Source organism: Danio rerio, chromosome 4 (genome assembly GCF_052040795.2).
Source record: "Danio rerio strain M-AB ecotype USA chromosome 4, GRCz13ab, whole genome shotgun sequence".
NCBI classification, from domain to species: Eukaryota; Metazoa; Chordata; class Actinopteri; order Cypriniformes; family Danionidae; genus Danio; species Danio rerio.
Genome location: NC_141024.2, coordinates 18589917 through 18614572, shown reverse-complemented (window position 1 = coordinate 18614572; position 24656 = coordinate 18589917). Strand labels below are relative to the sequence as shown.

At 35.7% G+C, this 24656-nt stretch overlaps 1 protein-coding gene across 15 annotated transcripts in view; it reads left to right on the top strand.

Annotated features, from left to right (window-relative positions):
* anks1b (ankyrin repeat and sterile alpha motif domain containing 1B) overlaps positions 1 to 24656 on the top strand; it is a 315285-nt gene that overhangs the window by 142013 nt on the left and 148616 nt on the right. For all 15 annotated transcript variants that reach the window (XR_015482121.1, XR_015482120.1, XR_015482122.1 and 12 more), the window contains one exon: positions 24130 to 24316. Coding sequence is in view for 12 of the 15 variants with exons in the window: in XM_087247217.1 (XP_087103343.1) it covers positions 24130 to 24316 (187 nt within the window). In the remaining 3 variants the exon portion in view is untranslated. The remainder of the gene's footprint in view (positions 1 to 24129; positions 24317 to 24656) is intronic.

Genomic DNA, 24656 nt, shown 5'->3' with positions numbered 1-24656 from the left:
CAGGAAAAGACTGATGAGGGAGCATTTGCTTCTAGCTGCATTTAAATCTCAGCATAAGGTACCGCTGATGAAGTGGGCATTCATAAAAAGGCATAACCTAGCAGTTAATGACATGGGCTGTAAATGTGAGGTTGTAGGTTCAAACTCTGCTAGAACTGGTGTTTGAGCTGTCATCGTTCAGCAAGACACTTAACCTCAGGTCACTCCAGTGAGACCTTCTCTTTCATTTAAAATGACACTGCTTCTGTCATGACTTTGCATACTGCAAACTGCTTCAGTCAGCTTCATGTGTTAATGTGGAAAATGTTGTCTATTCTGTTCCGTTCTATTCTATTCAAGACAGCTTTTTTTGACATCCTGTCATAATGAAAGTATTCTGTTCTGATCTTTTCTATTCTATTCTATAATCTGTATCAAGAAAGATTTTTATGCCATGTTGTCATATAATATATTTCTATTCAATTCTATTCTATTCTAATCTATTTTATTCTAATCTATTCTATTATAATCTATTCTAAAATCTGATCCAAAACATAAATTTTTGTCATGCTGTCAAATGCATTCTATTCTATTCTATTCTATTCTATTCTATTCTATTCTATTCTATTCTATTCTATTCTATTCTATTCTATTCTAAGATGTGTTCCACAAACAGCTTTTTGTGCCATGATGTCATAATATCTATTCTATTATGATATCTTCTTTTTTCTTTTCTTTTCTTTTCTTTTCTTTTTTTATATTTAACCTTTTTTTCCTAAGCAAAACAACATATAACTTTGCTTAGTTTTGAATCTCTCTTATGTTAAGCATTAAAATACACATAATTTTGAATTCTGATTACTTCCTGTTTTTACGTGTTAAAGAGTAGCTGTATATGTAAGCAGTATTATTGAGAGCCACTGTAGATCTTGGAACAGAGCTGTAGTGCATTCTTATAAAATTACAGCATTGGATTTTGGACAGTGCAACAATTGTTTAACTTGATTTAATCTCTGTTTAACAAGGCTTTCCAGTAAAGAATACATTCTTGATCTGCATTGTCCCGGCAGAGGACAATGCGTAATTAAATTTATTAAAAAATGTAATTAACCTTTGCAGAAAAGCAGGATGACACAATGAAATGTGTTCTTTTGTGTGTGTGTGAACATGGACAGTAGGGGCTCTTGAGCTGTAGTGGGCACAGAAAATCCTCTTGATGCTTTATCATCTATATTCACACACACACACACACACACACGCACACACACACACACACACACACACACACACACACACACACACACACACACACACACACACACACACACATACATACATAAACACAACCACTGTAATACTGCTGAGCTAAAGACTAAATGACCTTAGTATGAAGTATGTGCCTTTTTACTTTGAATGTTTTTAAAAGCATATCAAAATACAAACTTGTCACGACTGCTTTGAAAAATGGCGAATAGTTGTGATATTCAGATCAACCCTACAGAAGGATAACCTGTTGAGTGTTTCCCTAATCGGATTTGAGTGTAAATGACCACAGGAGGCCCCTTTTTTCTTTATCTTCAACATCTGTTTTAACAGGTCCACAGGGACAGATGTCTAGATGCTTTAGTTTGTGTGTGTGTGGCTCTGTACTGAAGTTCAGCTGTGATTAATTTAGCTGTAAATTGTTCTGATAATCTCACTGGCCTTTCTGAGAGTGCAATGTCCTGGTGACTGTTTGATAACGGAATCTGTGTTCAACTGGAGATACGATTGATGGAGGAGATACGAAAAGAGAATAAAATATAGAGCACCAGTCAGTGTAACATGTTTCTACTCTAAAAAGCATTTGGTATTGTAATAAATGTTTAGCTTTTATTTGTATTTATAACAAGTAAGGGTTTAATAAAGTGAGATAATTGGTAATAGTTTTTTTGATTTTTATTATTGCAATTTATTTTACCAAATAAAGTACAAAATTAATACCACAAAATGATGGTAAATGGTGTTATCTGAATGATGTTACTAAATGATAATTATTTATTCATTAATTTTTCTTCGGCTTAGGGCGTACTCACACTTTGCTATCCGAACCATGCCCAGGCCCGTTTCCCGTATTGTTTGAGAAGTGTGAGTGCTCTGAATCTGGCTCAGGCACAGATTTAGAGCACTCACACATCACAAATGATCTGCGAAACGGGCCTGGTCACGGTTCAGATAAAAACATGCTGAAGACGAGAAGTGACTTTTAAGGGACTGTTCATATGGATTTATTAATCATTCTTACTGTTCAATGAACGAAACTGTTGTACATTATTAAAGACGCAAACCCCTCACTGCACGGCAGCTTCACCTTCAGGAAACCAATCTGCAGTACGATGACTTTTTGGTTGTTAATGAGCATCAAAAGTGGCTGATCTGTTCGGCAAAATATTTGACTGCATCGATATATAACGATATATAACTAAAGAAATCTCCGCTGTGCTGAGCGAAAGCGCTTACTGAATAGCGCATCATCAATGACGTAAGCGTGTCCAGGCTCGAATATAATTTGAGTGCGGGCCGTCAGGGGAGACAGGAGGGTGGACAAGCTTGCTTAGGATGACTCCTAAATTAGACTTGTTACAGACTTAAAACTTGCAGAGTGCAGACTTGTTAGAGACTGCTGTAGGCTCTAGCAGACTTGTGGACTTCTTGAAGGTGATGTTTGACTGCAAACTAACCAACACATCTCAATAAAGAATTTGTTCTGCTTGTTCGAGTCTCCTGGACTGGATTTTCTCACATTCATTTATATTTTTCCAACAGAAGAGGATGCCCTTCCAGCCACAAACCAGTAATGGGAAACACCCATACACACTCATTCACACACACACACACACACACACACACACACACACACACACACACACACACACACACTCATACACTACGACCAATTTAGTTTATTCAGTTCACCTATGTCTTTGGACTGTGGGGGAAACCAGTGTACCCGGAGGAAACCCACGTAAAAACGAGGAGAACATGCAAACTCCACACAGAAATACCAACTAGTCCTGCCAGGACTCGAACCAGCGACCTTCTTGCTGTGAGGTAACAGTGCTTACCACTGAGCCACTGTGCGGCCCAATGATAATTATGCAAAAAAAAAAATTGTATAAAAATACAATTATTTTTTGCTTATGCCTCAGTAAATTTGATAGTAAAAGTAATTTAAAATGTACTATTATTTAAAAATGCAACATTGGATATATTATAATATTGTCAATTGTTTCTACAGTAGATATTTTGTTATACAGAGAAGTGGTGCACTTATGCAAGTCTTTAAGCTGGGAGAAATTTTTGCACTGTTTGAAATATGATTTTCAAAGACTTACGACTGACAGTGTTCATGTTCTGGCTAAGCGTCTGCATCGCTTTTGTCTATTTTAATGACAGACATTACTGAAAAAAAAAAAAACAAATGCGGTAGGAAGACATCAGTCTTTTTGTAGAAAACAGAACATCATGCTTTGATGAGACAGAGAGAGATACTCAAAGCTGTCAAAAAGCCTGTTGATGTGAAGTGCAGCCATTGGACTGAATTTATACACTCTTGCCTACACATACACACACATGCCTACATGCCTACACGCCTACGGTTGAGATATTTTCTAAATGTAGAAAAAAGCTATTGTGAAATGACAGTTTTCCTATCAACCGTAATATTTGTCTAAAACTCTTCCTCTCTCTCACATACTACTCAAGTAGGTACTACAATACATTTGAATTGATCTTAAAGTATATTTATTTAATATGAATATGAGTATATAAACACATTTTGGACATCTGTTGTTTATCATTATCACATGACTTGCCTACGTCAGTTGTGTCAATTCTCTCCCTTTCATAACTTTTTTCCTGTGGCCTTATGAGATAGTATAGTGTCCATTGTATACTCACATCAGAATCTCGCCAGGAGTAAGTCATTCTGGCGCTTCTTCTCGCCTACTGTTTTTCGAGTGCTACTAGTTCTGACATATTAGTTCTCGGCTCGCATGTTGTTTTTCACATAGAATATAGTTGGGAAGCATGTGATTTCAGACACGAGTTTAATTAAACAACCCCATAGGCTAATGATATTTTTGCAAAAGAAAATGATTAAAGATGATCTGCCAAAATGCTCTCCGTTAGCAAAATATCTTTTAAACACAGTCCCACCCTGCCGTTTAAAGCCACGCCTCCTGATAACATGAACACGCACCTTAAAGATGACAGTAGACAACCCACTAGATCATGTCTTTCGCCAGTTAAAAAACAATTCCAAATGAAAAACTGTATTACAGTATATTTAGCACGTTTACAGTTGTGTAGCAAGCAAAACTTATCATTATATGCATTATTTTATGCATGCAAGGATGGATGTTCTCACTCTCTCATGTACTTTGTCCTAAAGCAACTACTGCATATTGGTTGGCCGGCAGGAATTACACTTATTACTGAGCCATACTTACATGCTATTTCAAACCAAAAATTCAAAGTAGCATGGAAAACAATATAGGGAGGTCTTCAGAGGTCGTCATTGTTCAAAAATGAACCACTGTGAATTTAAAACCAACTTCAGCTCAGTAAAGCAGGCTAGGCGGATTTGCGCTATTTACTTATGTTTTGTTGTTAAACGAAATAAAATTCTTCATTATCAAAGATGTAAAAGGTCCCTTATGAAATTAAAAATAGTAGCTGTCAATAGTCAATAGCTGCAGTAGCTGAATAACACTTCTGTACATATATCCCATTCGTAAAGGCAGCAAAATCTATAAGCTTTGTGTGACTAAGAGTTTTAAAACATAACATTACCTGTCTAAAAGAAATATTTTAGCTATAGTGTGATCCTTCCTCCAGTGTGCAAAAGTAACTACAATATTGATTATTGATTTTAAAGTTTTAATTCAGCGTTTTATTTTACCGGTCACTCTCTCCCTCTCGTGTGCACATGAATGCGAAATTTTTTGTCACTTTTAATATGAAACCCAAGATTATCAACAACAGTATAGATTCACCTCTCACGCCGATGGGTTTAAAAATGAGCTTAGCAGTACAGAGCAGGCCATGTGCATTCAAACTATTTGAGAAAATACCTCTAAATGTGGTCGAAAGTAGACAAGCTCAAGACTTTTTTACACCCTGTTTACACCTGAACTTCTCCACGTGTGATAAACGCATTTTATTACCAGGTGTAAACAGGGCATTTGTCAATGATCACCTTAGATACTGATTATGTGCTTTATTCAGTTTTAAATGTTACCAGTGTAAGTTTAAGGGTGTACTCTACTCACACTAGAACCATGCTGAAGCATTCTTGTCCCCCCACCCCTCTCCCACCAAATGCTTTCTCTCATAAATAATCATAAAGTCATAGTGCTGCACTTTTTGAGAGGTTTACTGAAGCTACAGCAGTTGGCGTCGGCTCCGGTGCTAAATTTATGCCGGAACACGCCGGATCCGGAACTTCTGAAATCTGATCCGGCACCTCAGTCCTTGACACCCCTATGCCATCCATTTCCACCGCCCCCAATACCACCTATTACAACCCCCTCCTCCTCACCTACCCGAAAACAACCCCCTGCCCCGCTCTCCACTTTCGTGCGCGACACCTCTCCATCCGGATAACATGCTGGATCCATTACCCTGATCTGTTTCGGGACCTTGCGATTTACAAATAAGAACTTAGATACAAAAAAGCAAACATACACATTATTTTAAATGATAAAACTAGGTCTCAGTGCAAACCAACGACATCAGTCACTTTGGATGTACTTTTATTAATTGTTACTGAGGTTTAACATTCATTAATTAGATAATAACATTATGTTGCGAGTACAGTGCAATATTCTGTACTTATGGATGTCTGGTATTTAAATGTTTCAGTCATGTCCCTTCTTGTGTACAGACCAATTGCTTGCCACTGGAATCACAATGTTACAGCCACCAACATGCTAATTTTCCTTCACAATTGTTGTGAAATGGGAAAAAAAAAACAGAAATGAATTTTGATGCATTAGTGGAGCCATGAACATTACCAGCTTACAGTCACTGGATTGGTTGGTTGTAGAGAGTCAAGGATCCATGATGTGTCCTTTCTGCTTTTTTAGCAACCTTTCAAGTGTGTGTGGGTGTATACAGTAGTTTAAATGAAGATGTGTTTAATTGGCAATGTGTTTGCACTGTGAGTGAACTGAAACCGAGTGCAGCCCACACACACACACATACACACTCATCAGTGACCTTGTACGATGCGTCTTGTGTTGAAATGTTCCCTTGGGCTCTCGAAGCCCGGTGGTCATAACATATTCTGCATATTTTCTTTAACAGCAGCACAGGAATAAAAGATAATTTCATGCGCTCAGCTGGATGTTGAGAATCCCTCTGGCGATTAAACTGTAGCACTGATGAAATGGTGACGAGCTTAAATGATGCAGATTGCTTATTTCATGCCCTCAGCACCGTGAGTTTTCAGTTTGTCATGCTAATGATGCTAATATCATGTAGTTCTTCATGCACGATACAAACAAACTCAGCATGAAGCACAAGTTTTGTTACCTTTTCTTTCTTGAATATTTACGCCTTATCTTTTCTCTTGCTGGCTTTTTAAAAGCATAGTTTTGTTCACTTACTTTCTTAAGTGCAACACAAAAGATGTTTAGCAGAATGGCAATGGTGCTCTTTTTGATACGATTAAAGTGAATGCTGTTAGAGACTGACTGAAGATACTGACTAGAATGTCATACAGTTGTTCAAATGCCAAACATTCTTGTTGGAAGTGTTTTGCAACAAGAATAATTTAATGGCTAATTAACATATTTAGGTGTCACAGTGCAGTAAAATACTCATTAATTACCATAGTATATTATTATCTTTGGCCACTGTTCTTCAAACAGTTTTACCCATTTGTCAGCTAGAAGTTTTTAATTGATTAAAGTACAGGTGCATCTTAGTAAAATAAAACGTCATCGAAAAGTGGATTCATTTCACTAATTCAATTAAAAAAAGGAAACTTGTATATTTTATATATTTATTACACTCAGATTGATATATTACAAGTGTTTATTTCATTTAATTTAGATGATTATGGCTTACAGCTAATGAGACCCTAAAATTCTGTATTTCAGCAAATTAGAATATTGCTTATGGTCAATAGAAAGGGATTTTTAACACAGAAATGTTGGATTACTGAAGAGTACGAACCTGTAAAACCCTGCTCTGGGTCTGGTGTCTCACATCATCTTTACAATACCTTACAGATTCTCTATGAGTTTTTGGTTGGTTGAGTTTGAGATTGGCCAATCGAGTACAGGGATACCATGCTCCTTAAACCAGGTATTAGTACTTTTTGGAGTATGGACATTATCTGTGTGATTTTATGGGAAAAACACATGATATAACACAGCTGAAGATCTTTTTCTGAGCAACCTGGGCTTCACCACACCTTAGCAGTGCCACAGACTGATGACTGCATGCCATGTTACATAAATATGTATATATACAGTTGAAGTCAGAATTATTTGCCCACCTGAATTATTAGCCCTGTGTTTGTTTATTTTTCCCCCAATTTCTGTTTAACAGAAAGAAGATTTTTTTCAACACATTTCTTAACATAATCGTTTTAATAACTCATTTCTAATAACTGGTTTATTTTATCTGTCATCATGACAGTAAATAATATTTGACTAGATATATTTTTTAAGACACTTCTATACAGACTTTTTAAATTCTTAACTAGGTTAGCTAGGTTAACTAGGCAGGTTAGGGGAATTAGACAAGTTATTGTACAACAGTGGTTTGTTCTGTAGACTATCAAGAAAAAATAGCTAAAAGGTGCTGATAATTTTGACCTTAAAATGATTTTTTGAAAATTCCAAACTGCTTTTATTTTAGTCAAAATAAAACAAATGACAACAAATTTCCTTGCTCTGTTAAACATAATTTGGGAAATGTTATAAAATGAAAAAAAAAGTTAAAAGTGGGGCTAATAATTCTGACTTCAACTGTATATATTCACTTTATAGATAAGTTTGTTTTTGAAATGCATTCGTTTATATTGAAATTAATCAACTTTCAAATTTATTGAGACAAGCCAGTATATTTAAATTGTAGTATGATGACCTCTTACACTGAAAAAAATATTCAAAGATGATTCCTTGCATTTACTTATTTGTAAACAATTCATACGGAATGAATTGAAACAAACATATTAAGTTGAACATTACTAAATTTAATGTGTTTGTTTAAATTCAACCCATATAAATTGTTTGCAACAGTTTTGCAGAAATATATTTTTTTCAGTGTACTTGATTAATTAAATTCTTTTCGATATTTTAATAAGTATGTCTATCACAAAGATGATGGAACAAATTGCAATATTCAAGTGTGCAATACATTGATTAAAAATGTAATAATTCTAAATGTTCTTCTGAATTTAGGAATACAGAAAAAAAAGTAAAATATTAAAGACTTCGTTGTTGATGTGAAGGATTCTGCTCTGATTATATAAATTAATAATTTCATACATTATTACATTATTATTTGTTAATAGCTTCTTTGCTCCTAATTTACTATCTAAGATGAAAAATAACAAATAATGATATTGTTAATTAAAACATTTTTCATTCATTATAAAAGAAATGGAAGAAAAAAACTTTGTGGTGCATCAAGAATCATTTCATAATCACATTATTATGCTTCAATTTTTTTTATTATGCACTCTTTTAATTACACACGGACATGACTTCTTCTGGTATTGCAGGTTTAAGGATCATTTAAGGATATAAGGTGTTGTAAATCCCTGCAGTGTGTGATTTCTGCTTTTGTAATGAAAGGCAGCTCGTCCCTCTTTGCTGAGCTTGTTTCTTTCTGCTTATTTTAGCAACAGGAAGTCTATATTTGGTAATGTTGTTGTTATTGCGGTGCTCCGTTTTCTTGCAGCTTTGCCTCTGTCGTCATGGTGATGGCGGTTGTATTGAAGTGAGTGAAAGTGTTTGTGTTTAGAGGGCAAGCGGGAGGAATGTTGATACAGCGTTACAGCAACTCAATCTGTATCTTTATCAGGATGAATAAACCGCTTATGGCACTATAATCGGCCTTTAAAACAGGCCACATTCTCGAGTGAATCATTGGTACATTTTAAAATTCACATCCATAACCTCTGACCATAAGCTAGTGAGCAAAAAGAGAATTTTATGGTCAGAAATCATTTAAATTCAAGATATTGTGATGTGTTAGACTTTGTGCATTGTAACTTTGAAGAAACTTTTTCACCCAAATAGAGAAAAGTTTCAGTGAGAAGTTTCTAAAAAGCATAATATTACCTCTTTTCAGGTTGCAGGTCCAAGAAAATTTTCAAAACCTGCCCAAAGGAATAATAAGTAGCAAAGTTTTGGTTCCTTGTCCAATCATTTATCAAGTCAATTGCTGTATGTTCCCACAATAGGAAAACTTTACCATATATTTTCTGATATAGTAAAGCGTTATAAGTAACGCGAGTTGCATATCAATATTGCATAACTACTTTTCCAAAGTAATATAATGCATTACTTTTAAAAATAAGTCAAATTAATTGAGTTACTATTAAAAAAATTTAATGCAAGATACTTTTTATCTTGCTTAATTGAGTAACTCAATATATTTTTAAAAACGTTTATTTATGTGCTTTTTGCTTTTTAAAAAACTACAACAAAATACAGAAAATAAGAAAAAAAACAATAAAAACACCCAATTCAATATACTACCTTACAATACATATAAAATGCAATACATAAAAAACACTAACCTATGACAGAACAACCAAACGACAGAACTCAAATGCACATAAAAGCAAAATATAATTTAGCTGGTCAAGTAATGCATAAATAAAAGCAATTATAAAGTAACGTTGTTGTATCACCAGAAAATGCATTACCCTGACTACAGTTTTATTGTCAAATAATAGTTTGGGCACATTATTAAGAATATTATAGATTACGATAAGTGAACATCAATTACTCTCAATCTTTAATTACTGTGTTATTGAAAGGGGTTATTGGTTAGCTAGTGTTTCTTCCAATGCGTGAATGTGTTCTAATATCTGTCCCCATGTTTTATTAAATATCTGCAATTTGTCATTATTGATATATCTCAACTTCTCCAAAGCAAGCATGTTTACGATATCTCTACCCCACATACCAAATTTAGGTACAGATTCAGTTTTCCACATTCTCAAAATCATCCTTTTGGCAATTACCATACCAAACAAAATAGCTTGTCTTTCATATTTATTAAACATCTCTAAATTACTAAATATCCCAAGAACAGCTAAGTGGACATGGTTCAATGTTTTTTTTTTTTTTTTTTTTTTTGGAGGGCTTTAGAAAAGTATTCAGATATATTTTCCCAATAATCTTGTAATTTAGTGCATAGCCATATCAAGTGGGATCGGGATCCTTCTGCTGCTTTACACCTATTACAGAGTGGAGATACCTGAGGAAAAATCTTATGTAGTTTCTCCTTAGATAAGTATAACCTATCCAGGGTTTGAAATTGAATTAAATGATGTCTTATGTTATTTGAGCAGGCATGTATATTCTCTAGGCCTTTTTCCCAACTCTTTGAATCTATCTTTAACCCTAATTCATTCTCCCAGGCTTGCTTAACTTTGATTTCATCCACAACTTCCTGTGTTAACAAGATGCTATAGAAATATGACGCAGCTCCTCGATGTATAGGATTAAACCTGTTCATTTCTTCAAGCACATTGTGTTGCTTTATAACAATCAAATTTGGTTTCCATTTTTTTTTTTTACAAAATCTCAAATCTGTAGGTATCTGAAAAAGTCAGAGATATTGATATTGAATGCTATTTTTAATTGCTCAAATGAGGCAAATGTCCCATCTATATATAGATCCTTTATTTTGTTAATGCCCTTCTTTTCCCATTGTTTAAAACCCAAGTCAAGCAAACAAGGGGAGAAGGCATGATTCTGAAATAAAAGACAGTAACTCAATATTGTAATGCATTACTTTCAAGAGTAACTTTTCCCCAACACTGGTCATAATACACATGCTGTACTTGTAAATGTAGTTCACATGTTAAAGTACTGACTGACTTTGCACACACCAAAAACACTCCTAAGTTCCTTTCTCAGATGTGGGCTTAACTGATGTTTTATTCATGCACTTGCAGGGTTTCTTGGGCTGCCAGGTATGTATTCTGGAACCATTGTCCATTAAGAATCAGTTTAGTTTTTTTAAGTTCAATTTTAGAGGCCATGGCACAAAAAACCTAATCCCCCAACTTCATATTTTTCCCTTAACTGCATTGTAAAAAAAAAAAAAACTATTGTGCAGGCTCATAATAACTGTAAATAAATAAATAATCGTATTTATTCATAATCAATTTAAGACAGTTTGATTGCTGTAATGACATTGCATTACAGTAATATAAAACCGCATCAGCAAAATAACTGTGATGGTTATGATAAGTGTGTCTTAACAATCCGTTGCAATTGAAATTATGCAAATTGTGAAATTACTGCATTGAACCAAAGTATATGAAAACAGTTCAACTAATGCATCAGTAAACTATCATAAATTTTTTAGAAATGCACAAATGTGTGATTCTAAGGATATGAAGTTCATCAGATTCTCTTTAAACATTCATGATTTGCAAAAATATGAATTTCCCAGAAACCTAATTTGTTGTTGCCTGTCTGATATGCTGAATATTTTTCACAATCTGAAATATTGGTATGTTTCTTCATTATTTTTTATTTATGTATGTACAGTATGATACAATCTACATTGCAAAAATGCTCTAAAAATAAGGGTGATTTGTTCATATGCCACAAAATGCAATTAAAAAGCTTCAGAGAAAGCCTTACATTTGCACTGTAGCTCATTTCAGACTTAATGAGGTTGAAAACGTTTGACTGCAAATAAAAGAAAATCTGTATTTATATAATCACTAATTATATTTAAAGCTGTTTGGACACAATCTACATAATAGTAGTGCTATAGAAATAAAGAGGATTTGAGTTGTTCATATGCCATAAATAGTTAAAAGGTTCAATTAAAAAACTTCAGAAAAGCTTAAATTTGTGAAATATTTCAGGTTTTAAGGATTTTTTTGATTTTTTTTTTTATTGTTTTTTGATTGTGAATAATAATGCAATTCTATTATTACTAAAACATTTTATTACAACACAGATCAATTATTGTTACATATACTTTACATTTGATCTATTTCTCCCACATTAGAAGAATTACTTTCTTTCTTCATTATCATAATGGGAATTTGACTTGAATTTGTTCTTGACAAGTGCCATGAGAATCACCCGGAGATCCTGCAGATCAACACTCTGTGTCACTCAACATGATTGTATTTCCCAAACCAGATGAGCATATACAATCAGTGCCGAATGATTTTTCTTAATTATAAATGCTCGCTCTGAGATTTGAGCTCAATGTGATCTGCATATGCATTGACAGTGCTGCGTTACTGAAAGTGCTGAATGCCCCACCGGGAGGTGAAACAGTCGCGTTAGTGCCATTTATTGCCCCGCGCTCCCAGAGCCCACAGACTAATTATCATAATTACAATCCATAAATTAACGCGCAATTTCTCACTCTGTACTCACCCACAGAATAATGGGCCAATGTAATGAAGGTAGTATTAGTGAGCTAATATGAATATTGCACATGTAAGCAAGTAAAACAGGTGTGTGATCTTCACCTTGGGGAGAAATACGTGGCAAATCTGTGACTGAGCGTGTGTGTGTGTAACTGCTGTAGAACATTATTAGAGGAGACAGTGGGTGTGTTTGATGAACAGGCATGTTTTGTTTTTTAATTTAACTACAGTCAGCCATGACAGATTCATTAGGAGTTCATGGTGAGAGACAGCAAGTGTGTGTGTGAGTAACAGGTTCATTAGCAGCAGCATTTCCTGACACAAGGTGTGTTTGACAACACAGTAAAAACCTCCGGCATTAGCAGATCTGAGGTAAACGGTGGCAGATGTGCGTAGTCAAATACACACATTAGCTCAGTTGTGTCTTTCAGCTTTTTCAGTCAGATAATGGTAATTGAGCTTTGCAGATTTTTTGAGAAGTCATTTAAGTGATAATGAAATGTTAATTTTGAACAATGTTTCGTAACTAAATAAATAATAAAGTATTAGTAGTCACTTACATGTGTACTTTATATTATTTATTTTATTTTTTTTTATTGGGATTAACAAGACAATACATCATAGTATACAATACAATAAAGGAAAAATTACAGAGTGTCTTATTTTCCTACTACCCCCTTAAAATAAAATAAGTTCAAAAATATGAATTATAAACAAACATATCCTCTAAACAAAATAATAATAAATAAAATACAAGAATTAAAAGAAATTGTTAAACAGTATAATAATAAATGAGCAAGTTTACGATACAAGCAAAATAAATAAAAAATAAATAAATAAAATTATAAAAATAACAATTGAAAAAAAAATAGTGATTAAAAGTTCACATTAAGGAGTCAATATTTTCTCTTTTCAATTAATTACTGTTTATTAGATCTGATATCAACTAAACAAGGTAAGCCTTTGATATAGTCTAGAACAGGGTTCCAGGTCTTGTAAAAAGATTTGAGAGATCCTGCAAGTAAACATCTTAATTTTTCAAGTTTTATGTAACTAAAAATTTCTCGGATCCACATGTCATGTGATGGAGGAATCACCTGTTTCCATTTGATAAGAATGGCTCGTCTAGCTAGAAGAGTAGAAAAGGCAATAACTTGGCGAGATGCAACAGTCAGGTCAACTCTCTCTGAAATACCAAAAAGCGCTGTCAAGGGGTTAGGGTCTAGATTTATGTTAGTAGATTTATTGAGTGTGTCAAAAACACTGGACCAGAAATTTTTTAATTGAGGGCAACTCCAGAACATATGAAGATGGTTGGCCGGAGACTGCTTACAACGATGACAGGCATCACTTCTATCAGGGAAAAATCTGGCTAATTTGGCATTGGTTAAATGAGCTCTATGGAGTACCTTACACTGCATTAGGCCATGTCTGGCGCATATGGAAGAAGAGTGGACCATCTTTAAAATATCCTCCCATTGTTCTTCCGTAATATCAATGCCAAGGTCATTTTCCCAAGATTCTTTGAGAGACACTATAGGATTTTCATTTAGTGTACTTATTAAATTATAAATTGCTGATATTAAATGTTTCTGACCCGTATCTAAGCTGACAAAATAATCAAGATGGTGTTCAGGAGGGCGGTTAGGAAAGTGGGGAAACAATTTCTTAACAAAGTGTCTGACCTGAAAGAAGCGAAACAAGTGACTGTTGGGGAGATTGTATTTAGTGGATAGGAATGAAAAAGATGCAAATACCCCGTCTTCATATAAATCCTTTACCTCAATGAGTCCATTAGCTGCCCAAATGCGAAAAGTGTTGTCAGAACAAGATGGTGAGAAAAATTTATTGTTCAAAATAGGTGTATGGATAGATGTTTTATGTAAGCCGTAATGTTTTCTGAATTGAACCCAAATTTTTATAGAGTTAGTGACTACCAAGTTAGTTGAAATTCCGCTGATAGTTAATGGAAGCTGGGAGCTGATAACAGAGTGCAGAGTGCCTTTTGTTGACACTATCTCTGAGTGAACCCAGGGGGCACAATTGTCAGCTGGAGGAGGATTCTTCCAGTAGAGAATCTTATTAATATTACAAGCCCAGTAGTATTGTTGGAAGTTGGGAAGTGCAAGTCCTCCTTTGGATTTAGGAAGTTGGAGAACTGATTTCTTGAGGCGTGCAGGCTTGTTGCCCCAGATAAATGAACGTAAAATACCATCCAAATTAGTAAAAAAAGATTTCTTAATGAGAATTGGAACATGTTGAAAAAGATAGAGAAATTTAGGTAAAATAACCATTTTTACTAAATTAATACGGCCTACAAGGGACAAAGGTAGTGACGACCATTTAGAAAAGTGTAATTTGATTTTATCAATCACTGGTTGGAAATTATTAATAAATAAGTTATTGAATGAGTTGGTAAAGAAAATTCCAAGGTATTTGAACCCACTTATAGCTATTTTAAAAGGAAAATGTGAGTATGAGATCTTACTCGCTTCAGAGTTGACAAAAAATAGTTCACTTTTCTGTAAATTTATTTTATAACCTGAGAGGTGACTGAATTTATCTAGAATGTCCAAAATCACTGGTAGGGAGGTGGCCGGATTAGAAATGTAAAGTAAGAGATCGTCAGCATAGAATGAGAGTTTATGTACTAAGCCATATCGTGATATTCCCTCAAAACCATTATGGCTACGGAGCCATATAGCTAGAGGCTCTATAGCAAGGTTAAAAAGTAAGGGGGAAAGGGGACAGCCCTGTCGTGTTCCACGTTGAAGGAAAAAAAGGGGTGAATTTAATCCATTAGTGTAAACTGACGCAACTGGTGATGAATAGAGTAACTTAATCCAAGAGATAAAGTTAGCATCAAACCCAAACTTCTCTAAAATAAAATATAAATAAGCCCATTCCACTCTGTCAAATGCCTTTTCAGCATCTAATGACAAAATTATTTCTGGTGAATCAGAAGGAGGTGAAAAAAGAATATTAAGAAGTCTCCTAGTATTAAAGAATGAGTGTCTCATTGGTATAAAGCCTGTCTGGTCTAGACATATTAAAGATGGTAGTATAGATTGGAGACGGCATGACAATACTTTAGCCAAAATTTTAAAATCCACATTAAGCAGTGAAACTGGCCTATAACTGCTACAGTTGGTGGGGTCTTTATCTTTTTTAAGAAGCAATGATATTGAAGCTTCACATAAAGTGGGTGGGAGGTGGCCTTCTTTAAATGAATCGTTATATAACCTTGCTAAGACTGGGGTTAGTGAGGAGGCAAATGACTTATAAAACTCGGCTGTGAAGCCGTCCGGACCTGGCGATTTACCAGATTGCATAGATTTAATTGCGTCTTGTATCTCTACCTCAGTGATAGGACTGCCTAAATTAATAGAAAGAGTTTCGTCAATTTTCGGAAAAGTTAAGGCATTGAGGGAATCCCAGCTTGTAAAGTTCGAGGAATTTTCTGACATATATAATGTTTTATAGTAATCTAAAAATACAGAGTTAATCCCTTTATGATCTGATGTCAATTCACCTGTTGGCGCTTTGACTTTTGAAATCCACCTTGAGGCATAAATCGTGCGGGCTTGGTAAGCCAAAAGCTTACCGGCTTTGTCCCCATGTTCAAAGAAACGTTGCTTGCTTTGTCTAAGTTGTCTTGCTATTGTATTTGTCAGTAAAAGATTATGTTCTGCATGTAACTGTACTCGTTTATTATAAAGGGAAGGGGAGGGGGAAGAGGCATATAATATATCTAATTTGTGAAGATCATCTGTGATTGAAGACAATCTGGAAGTTTCAGTTTTCTTCAAGTAAGATATAAAAGAAATAATCTGCCCCCGTATATAGGCTTTAAAAGCTTCCCAAATAGTTAGACTACTGATATCTGGGGTCTGATTAAGTTCAAAATACAAATTAATTTTTGAAGCTACAAAGTTTTTAAAATTGTCATCTGATAATCTGGAAGAGTCTAATCTCCAGATTGGGGATGTAAGTCTGTTAGGGACTAAAACTACATCTATGGATACAGGGGAATGGTCGGAAATTACTATTGCATGATAGGTACATGCCTTGACGCAGTTTAACAGTTTATTATCAAGAAGAAAGAAATCAATCCTTGAGAATGTATGATGCACATGTGAGAAAAAAGAGTAGATTTTATCCTGAGGATGTTTGTGTCTCCAAGGGTCAGAGATACCCAACTGAGAACTATAGTCTGCCACTATTTTTGCCGACTTGGATAAAACTGATTGCTTAGAAGAGGATCTATCCAACACAATATCTTGAACCAGGTTAAAATCCCCCCCAATAAGTATATGGTGGTCAGCCACATTCGGAAGAATAGAAAAAAATTTTACAAAAAAGTTGTCGTCATCCCAATTGGGAGCATAGACTGAGGCCAAAATGATTGGGACATTGTTTAGCTTGCCTTGGACTACTACAAAACGACCATTTGGATCTGAAATTATATGCGACTCTTCAAACATAACCTTTCTATGCATTATAATAGCTGCCCCACGAGCTCTTTGAGAAAATTTGGAATGGTAAAAATTACCCATCCAGGGTCTCTTGATTCGTGTCAAATCAGAAGATTTTAAATGTGTTTCTTGTAGAAACATAATGTCAGCCTTTAGTTGTTTTAAATGTAATAAAACCTTGCCAGCCTTGACCCTATTATTAATTCCTTTGACATTCCAGGAGATTAGACGCATCTCATTGCCATTCACTGTAGTTACACTAGCCATTTCCTGATATCCTGATTTTGACAGACTCCATGTTGAAATAAAACATTAAAAAGTTAACAAAGAAACCAGAAAAAAAAGCAAGAAAGTAAAATAAATAAATAATTGAAATAAATATAAAATATTCCCCATAGAAAAAACCTAATTGAGCATTCAGGCTCCACATCATAAACCACTTCTACCTTTCTAGGTTAGGTACTCCCGCTTTTTTTAATATTAAATTTACGTAAGTTAGCAGCTATGTTACAGAACAAAAATAATCTGAAACCTTACTTTCAAATGTCAAGTGAATGGAAAAAATGCAAAAAAATGTAGAGAACCATCTAAATATCTTTAGAAACATCTAAAAAACAAAAGAAACAAGTAACAATAGAATACTATGTATCATCTATTCAATCAATTGTTGTAAAATAGCAAAAACCAAATATCGATAGATGATCAAATAAGGCACTTAAACAGACCTCTATTATTTGCATTCTCTTACAATGGTAATCAATACAGTGAACAAACCATGATGCACATTGCACATAACAAAAATAAACAATGCTGTGACCGTTCTGATAAGAAAAAAGGAAACTCAAAATGATACTATTGTAATAACAGGGATAAAAAAAAGTTCCTCATCTTGATGTATTGCAATAAATTGTCTGCTGCAAAAAAATCAGTTCAGTTTCTCAGTTTTATCAAAAATGTTCGAAAGGAAGTAAAATATAAAATAAACAAATAATGATAATGCCAATAAATGGTCGGCATAACTAAACATCGTATGTGCAACACTTAACATCTGTATTGTACCTGATCGTAGCGTTCTTAGAAAACAGCGCGTTTGAGAGTGCACGCAGCCAACTGTGCGTCAGGTATTTTGAGCTACTTCAGGGAGGAGAGGCAGACCGGATAGAACGTAAATATTCCTCAGTTTCAGACACCGATGTAAACGATCTTCGACTCCCGTCTTTGGCTGTAATGGACAGTCTCGCAGGGAAAAGCAAAGCTGGTTTGAGCCCCAAATTGTACAACTCCCCCATCACCCGTCGGTATTTAGAGCGTTGTGCCATCACCTCAGGTGCATAGTCCTCATATATGGCAATTGGGTGGCCTTGAAACATCAGCTTCCCTCTTTTGGTTCTCGCTTCACGGATTATCATTTCCTTTTGCTGATAACGGTGTAACCGGATGATGACCGCGCGTGGCTTTTCACCGGCCGCAGGTTTGTTGACGAGAGCCCTGTGGGCTCGGTCAATCTCCGGTGGAGAAGAGAGAACATCTTTTCCCAGAGTATCAAATAGAAGTTGTGAGAAGAAGGTAGAGGGTCGCGGTCCCTCCATCGCTTCTGGTAGGCCGATAATGCGGATGTTATTTCGGCGGCTCCGTGATTCAAGATCGGTGACTTTCGCGAGCAGCTTAGCGTTACTGTCGGACAGGGCGGCGCAGGTAGCTTCCAGCGTTAGCATGCGCTCGTCAACAGCGTTAGCATTAGATTCAAGAGAAGCAATCTTAGAAGAATGTTCTGTTACCGCAACTTGAACGCAGTCGATTTTTGACTCGAGTGAGGATATGGTAGACTTAAATTCGGCTGATAAGGCCTGGCGGTGTTCCTCCAACAGCTTCGCAATCTCCGCCATTTTGAGCTCGCTGGAGACGTTGTCAGCAAAGTCCGTTTTGGTGTCTTTTTTAGTTTGTTTACTCGATTTTGAGGTCATGTTGACACTGAAATGTAAACTACGTCGTTGTGGTCAGGTTTATAGACAATATTATGTACAAAGTGGCTGCAAAATCACAGCAATAGCGGGAGCTACGCGTAGACACGTCTACTCCATCTGCTGTCCGACGTCGTCTCCCCGTACTTTATATTATAATAACAATAATAATGACAATAATAATAGAGCAATTTGTATAAAATATGCAATTGTAGACAGAGATTAGAAATAGAAGTAAAAATACAAACACAGAAAAGACGAAAATAGTTGCACAAGTAAGAAAACAAAAAAAAAGTTGAAGCAAAGGGATAAAATGCAAAGCAAAATTGCAGAAACATACAGTATAACAGGAAAAAATTATATAAATGTAAATAACAACAGCAAAAAATGTTATGTACAGTGGTCCCTTGTTATTCTCTGGTGTTACGTTCTAAAAATAGTTCGCGATAGGTTAAATCCACTTAGCCAGTTTTATTTTCTACAATTATTGTAGATGTCTTAAGACTATAAAAACCCTCACTGCAGACTTTATACCTTTTCTCAGAAGGCAACATTTTCACACTTTTCTCTCATGCCAAACACTCTCATTTTAAAACATTTGTAGAAAAATAAGTATTATATAAAATGAAACCAAAATACGAAAACTTGTTGTCAGGTGCAAACATTCATCGCTGTCAGCAAAAGGTTCATAAAGCTTTTTAGCTTTTGTGCGGATCCAGCAGTGTTCTTTTTCTTGCAGTCACTGATCCAAAAAGCTAAAGCAGACTCTATCCTTAATGTTATATGTAAGTTTTTGACTCTTCTAAACCATAAAAATTCCATAATATGTTTGCAGATATTTAAGAAAGATGCTAAATTAGCATTCTGTTTATGTGAAAAACAATGCTGAAGTCAGATATTCTCCTTTGAAATGTTTTTTTCGTGCCAGAACGATATCTTTATTTTGGTTCTTTTAACCCACCCAATGCCAGTTTAGCCAATTATATTTCAGCACCCCAGTTGCCTTGTTGGAAAACCGCACATTTCATTTATTTAGTCATGAAGGCTATCAAAGTATGCGTCCGTGACTGAAATCTGGTGGACAGTAGCAGACTTCAAAATGAGACACAGATTTAGAGTTCCACATAAGGTTATCAATCAGCAAATAATATAAATAGTACAAATGTAAATCTTAGGTAAGCAGGTTACATTGTAACCGCGTGTCCCAACAACATGCTAAATGATGAGATTTGCATTGATAATCAATTTGGCTGTTTGCACAAGATGAAACACGACAGAAATTTAAAAACAGCCATTCAGAATCACAGAATTGTGCACTCACAAAATGATAAGGTTTATAACCTAATTATTACATTGTATGTACATGCTGAATGCTTCATATTTGTTTAGTAACTTGGCTTGCACTGAGTAACAGTTCTAAAGTTCTAATTTAGTTTATTTTATTTTCATTTTATTTTTGAGCCTTTATTATACCTGCTCAACAGTCAGGCACAATCTGCGTTTGCATGTGTTTTGATTTAGGAGTGCAATACCTAGCGCTACCACTGGGTGTCAAATTTACATATACTGCACCTTTAAGGGGGTTGCACACCGGATGAGCCGTGCATATGACAGCTGGAAGTAACACACACCAGTCTCCCACATTGCATGTTATTTAAAATAAAACTATATAGACGGCGGTCTGTGGTGCGGCAGAAATATGAACAGTCTCCTGAGTCGTAGCTGGGCACCCCAAACAACCGCTGTCTTACGGCACCGGTGTGTACCTTGATATAATCCTATCCGGTGTGCGACCCCATTTACGATGCTTTTGATACGGACAGTTACTACCCTTTTTGCATTCTTGTTGAAACTCGCACTGCTAGCGATCAAAGATTTATGTTAATTTGACAGGAGACATGGAGGAGATTGATTAACAATGGTCTACAGCCAATCTGGATGCAGAACACAATGCGCTGTAAAAGAAATAATAACGCATGTCAAATTGCACTAAAAAAAACTGTGAGGCCGCGAAAGGTGAACCGCATTATAGCAAGGGACCACTCTGTTATAATGTGTAAAGAAAGAGGAAGAGATTAAAGAGCCTTAGTATTATATTTAAAATGATAAAGTACAATAGTTAAATCATAAAGCTTTCATTTTCTCTTTTCTTTTTTTTTCCAGCTCTGTTTTCAAGTGGAGCCAGGTTTCTGCCAATTGCGTGTGCGTTTTGTATGCCTGCGTGTGAAATTAAGTCACTTAAATCAGAGACATTCTTCTCATGCAAATTAATTAATTTGGCAGTTTGGACACCTGCGATGCAACAGGAAGTGAAGATGATGCTTATGTAAGGCTTCCTGTGGTTATACAACTGCTTGACTGTGCACATACTCATCTCTTTTTGTTGTTTTCTCTGCCTGTCTCGCTCCGTCTTGCTCTCCCTCTCACTGAGCAATATGTATCGCACATCTATCCCACCTCCTACTGACAGGCTTTTTCAAAACTTCTCTCCTGTAGACAATCTCTGTTGCGTAGGGCATTTGATTTTCCCTGGGATGTCCTCAGAATATCTTATAAACTGGGGGCGGGATTTGCTCATTTGGGTTTTAACCATCTGCTGTACGCAAACTGTCTAGCTAGATATGTCAATATTGTGACTGTTTCTCGTAAAAGCAACTTCATTATTATATTCTTTCATTTAAGATATAATGTTTGTAATGAAATGGACCCTTTTTAAATTTTTGGGTTATTCAGCAGTGGAAGTCATTATAGTTTGGTAAACTTGAGTGCAGAATGAGAGAGAACCACAAATATATATTTTTTTGCAGTCCTATTTGAATTTAAGTGAAATTTCGCAAACTAATTTCAATAGGAGCATGGTATATGATTGATTGCAGCTGGTCTCTCATCTATAATCAATAGTAAGCCAGTCAGATTAATTCCAACTCACTATAAGTAGCCCAGCTAAAACTTCTCTGTTATCTTCACTTTCCGAAGAAACCCCCATCCACTCCATCTTTCCCTTTCCTCCTTTACCAGGGGGAGCTCTCGAGAAATACCTGATCTCGTACCCCCCTTACATGCTCATTGACCAGGCGGGAACCCTGGGCTCAATTATCTCCAAACTCAGGGTTCTCTCCCGGGACAGCATGCCAAACCTGCTATTATTATCAAGCAATATGCGAGTGCAAACTCTTAAAATAACAAAAGATAAGTGATAGTGTTATTACTATTTTCAGAAAAAGGAAAATAAATGTGTGAAACTAATACTGGCAGCCAGAAAAGTAAAAAATGTACAAATGTTTGAAAAATCCTCCTTTGAGGATTTAAGAAGCTTACGACTGCTAAATGTTTCATCATCTCTTGTGAAAATGATCCATGGTGATATACTGTAGCAACCCAAACCCAAAAAGTGTATTTTCAAATCTAAGTGCCAAGCTGCTCCCTACACTCTCAGAAATAAAGGTACAAAATTAGTCACTGGAGTGGTACCTTTTAAAAAGGTACAATTTTAAATCATACTGGTGGACCTTAGTACGTTTAGGGTACACTTTTATATCTTTAAGGTTTACTTTTGTACCTTTTAGTTAATGTGAGGTACACATTTGTATGTTTTGGTAAAATACACCTTTTAAGAAGGTACTGCCCCAGTGTAAGATTTTGTATCTTTATTTTTGAGAATGTAGCAACAAAACTGACTGGCATTTTATGGTTTATTTAAAAAGTTTTAGCAACCACGCAGAATACTCTAGAATCTCCATATAAACCACACAGTTCATCTTACACCTAAGCAACTGCTCAACAGTTTAGCAACACCCTAGCAAAACCTCAGAACACCATAGCACCTAACCATCAACCGCAGGACTTTGATTTTGGAGAGCCACGATCCTGTTTTGCTCTCTAGTGACACACTTAAACAAGCCAGTCAGGATCTGAGTGTTACTAGAAAGCTGTAGACAAGTGAGTTTTTATCAAAGCAAGATCAAAACTGCACAAATGTGGCTTTCCAGGGTCAAACCTGCTGCAACCTTGCCTAGCGAGACACAATCAACCACACACAACACTCTAGCAGATGCCTAGTAACCACCTTGTAGTTACTCAGTACACCTTGGCAACAATCTAATAACATTTTAGCTACTGCATAATCACCCAGAACACCTTTTTTTCAGATGCCTAAAAACAACACAACAACCAACTGCATAAAACAAACCAGAACACTAGCAGCCATCTTGCAACAACATAACCACCTAATTACCACCCAAAATACCCTAGCAACTGGATAGAACCCTCTTATTACCTCTGCCTTACAAGCACTCAGAGCATCGTAGCAACTGCCTTGGAACACTCTCACAACCACAGAGAACATTTTGGCAACTACCTAGATCACCCTAACAAGCCCAAGCAAACAACTAGAAAAACATAGCAATTGCCAACCATAGTAATACCCAGATTACTTTAGCACTGTCCCTTGAAGCTCATCCAGAGAATGCCAAAAGTGTGCGAAGCAGTAATCAAAGCAAAAGGTGGCTACTTTGAAGAACCTAGAATATAACATATTATTAGTTGTTTCACACTTTTTTGTTATGTACAAAATTCCACATGTGTTATAGTTTGATGCCTTCAGTGTGAATCTACAATTGTCATAGTCATGAAAAGAAGAAAACTTTTTGAATGAGAAGGTGTGTCCAAATTGCTGGTCTGTTCTGTAGGTTTAATAAAATCCTGGTTGAATTGTGAACATGAACATTTCTCTGTCAAACATGACCACACTCGGCCTGCAGCTCCTCATTATCTGTAGTTTAATTATTGTCGTTCATATTCATAGTCCAGAGATTTGATACCTCACTCTCCTAGATGACTCCAGCAGCCAGTAATCGGTTATATTGCACATCATCGCTTTCCGAGAGAGCTGCGGTGCCTCACAAAAGGCCTTCAGTACCCTCAATTTATTGAAGTGTGCATTCTACATTAAAATGTAGATAGAGTTACTTAAGGGTCTGTTGCATGAGACCGGATTATCTTGACTAATATAGAGCAGGCTCATCACAGTGTCCTTTGTAAGTTATTAATGCTAACATTAAACCCTTTTCTGTTATAGCCAAAGCAACGCACATCACTGTCCTCCTCCCAGGACGTCCAGAAGCCCCTGCAGAACCACAGCGGGGATCCCTCGGAGGTCAGCTCATCACTGGGATATGCCAGCTTCAGCACCAGCCCGCCTGCCAGCCCTCCAATCAGCCCTGCAAACTGCTCAACTGGGTCAGCTGAAGACTACGCCCTCACTGGTAAGACTTAAATTTGTTTGGTATTCTGATACTATTTATTTAATTGGCTGGTAATTAATTTATTTCAGTTTAGTTTTAGTTTGTTTCTGGTGCAGGTACAATAAAAATGTAGCAATACGTAGCAATGAAAACATGACATAAAGCACTGTTTCTTTTTTAATTTTTACATTAACAACTTAAAAATAACAGACGCCAAAAATGTTAAGGCATCATGTACATATTTATATGACCGTCATCTTCACTGTATGCAAATTTATAACAAAATCGAGCCTAATAACTGCCTCCTTTCATTTACATTGAATAATATAAAACATTAGGCTATATGCACACAATACAGATT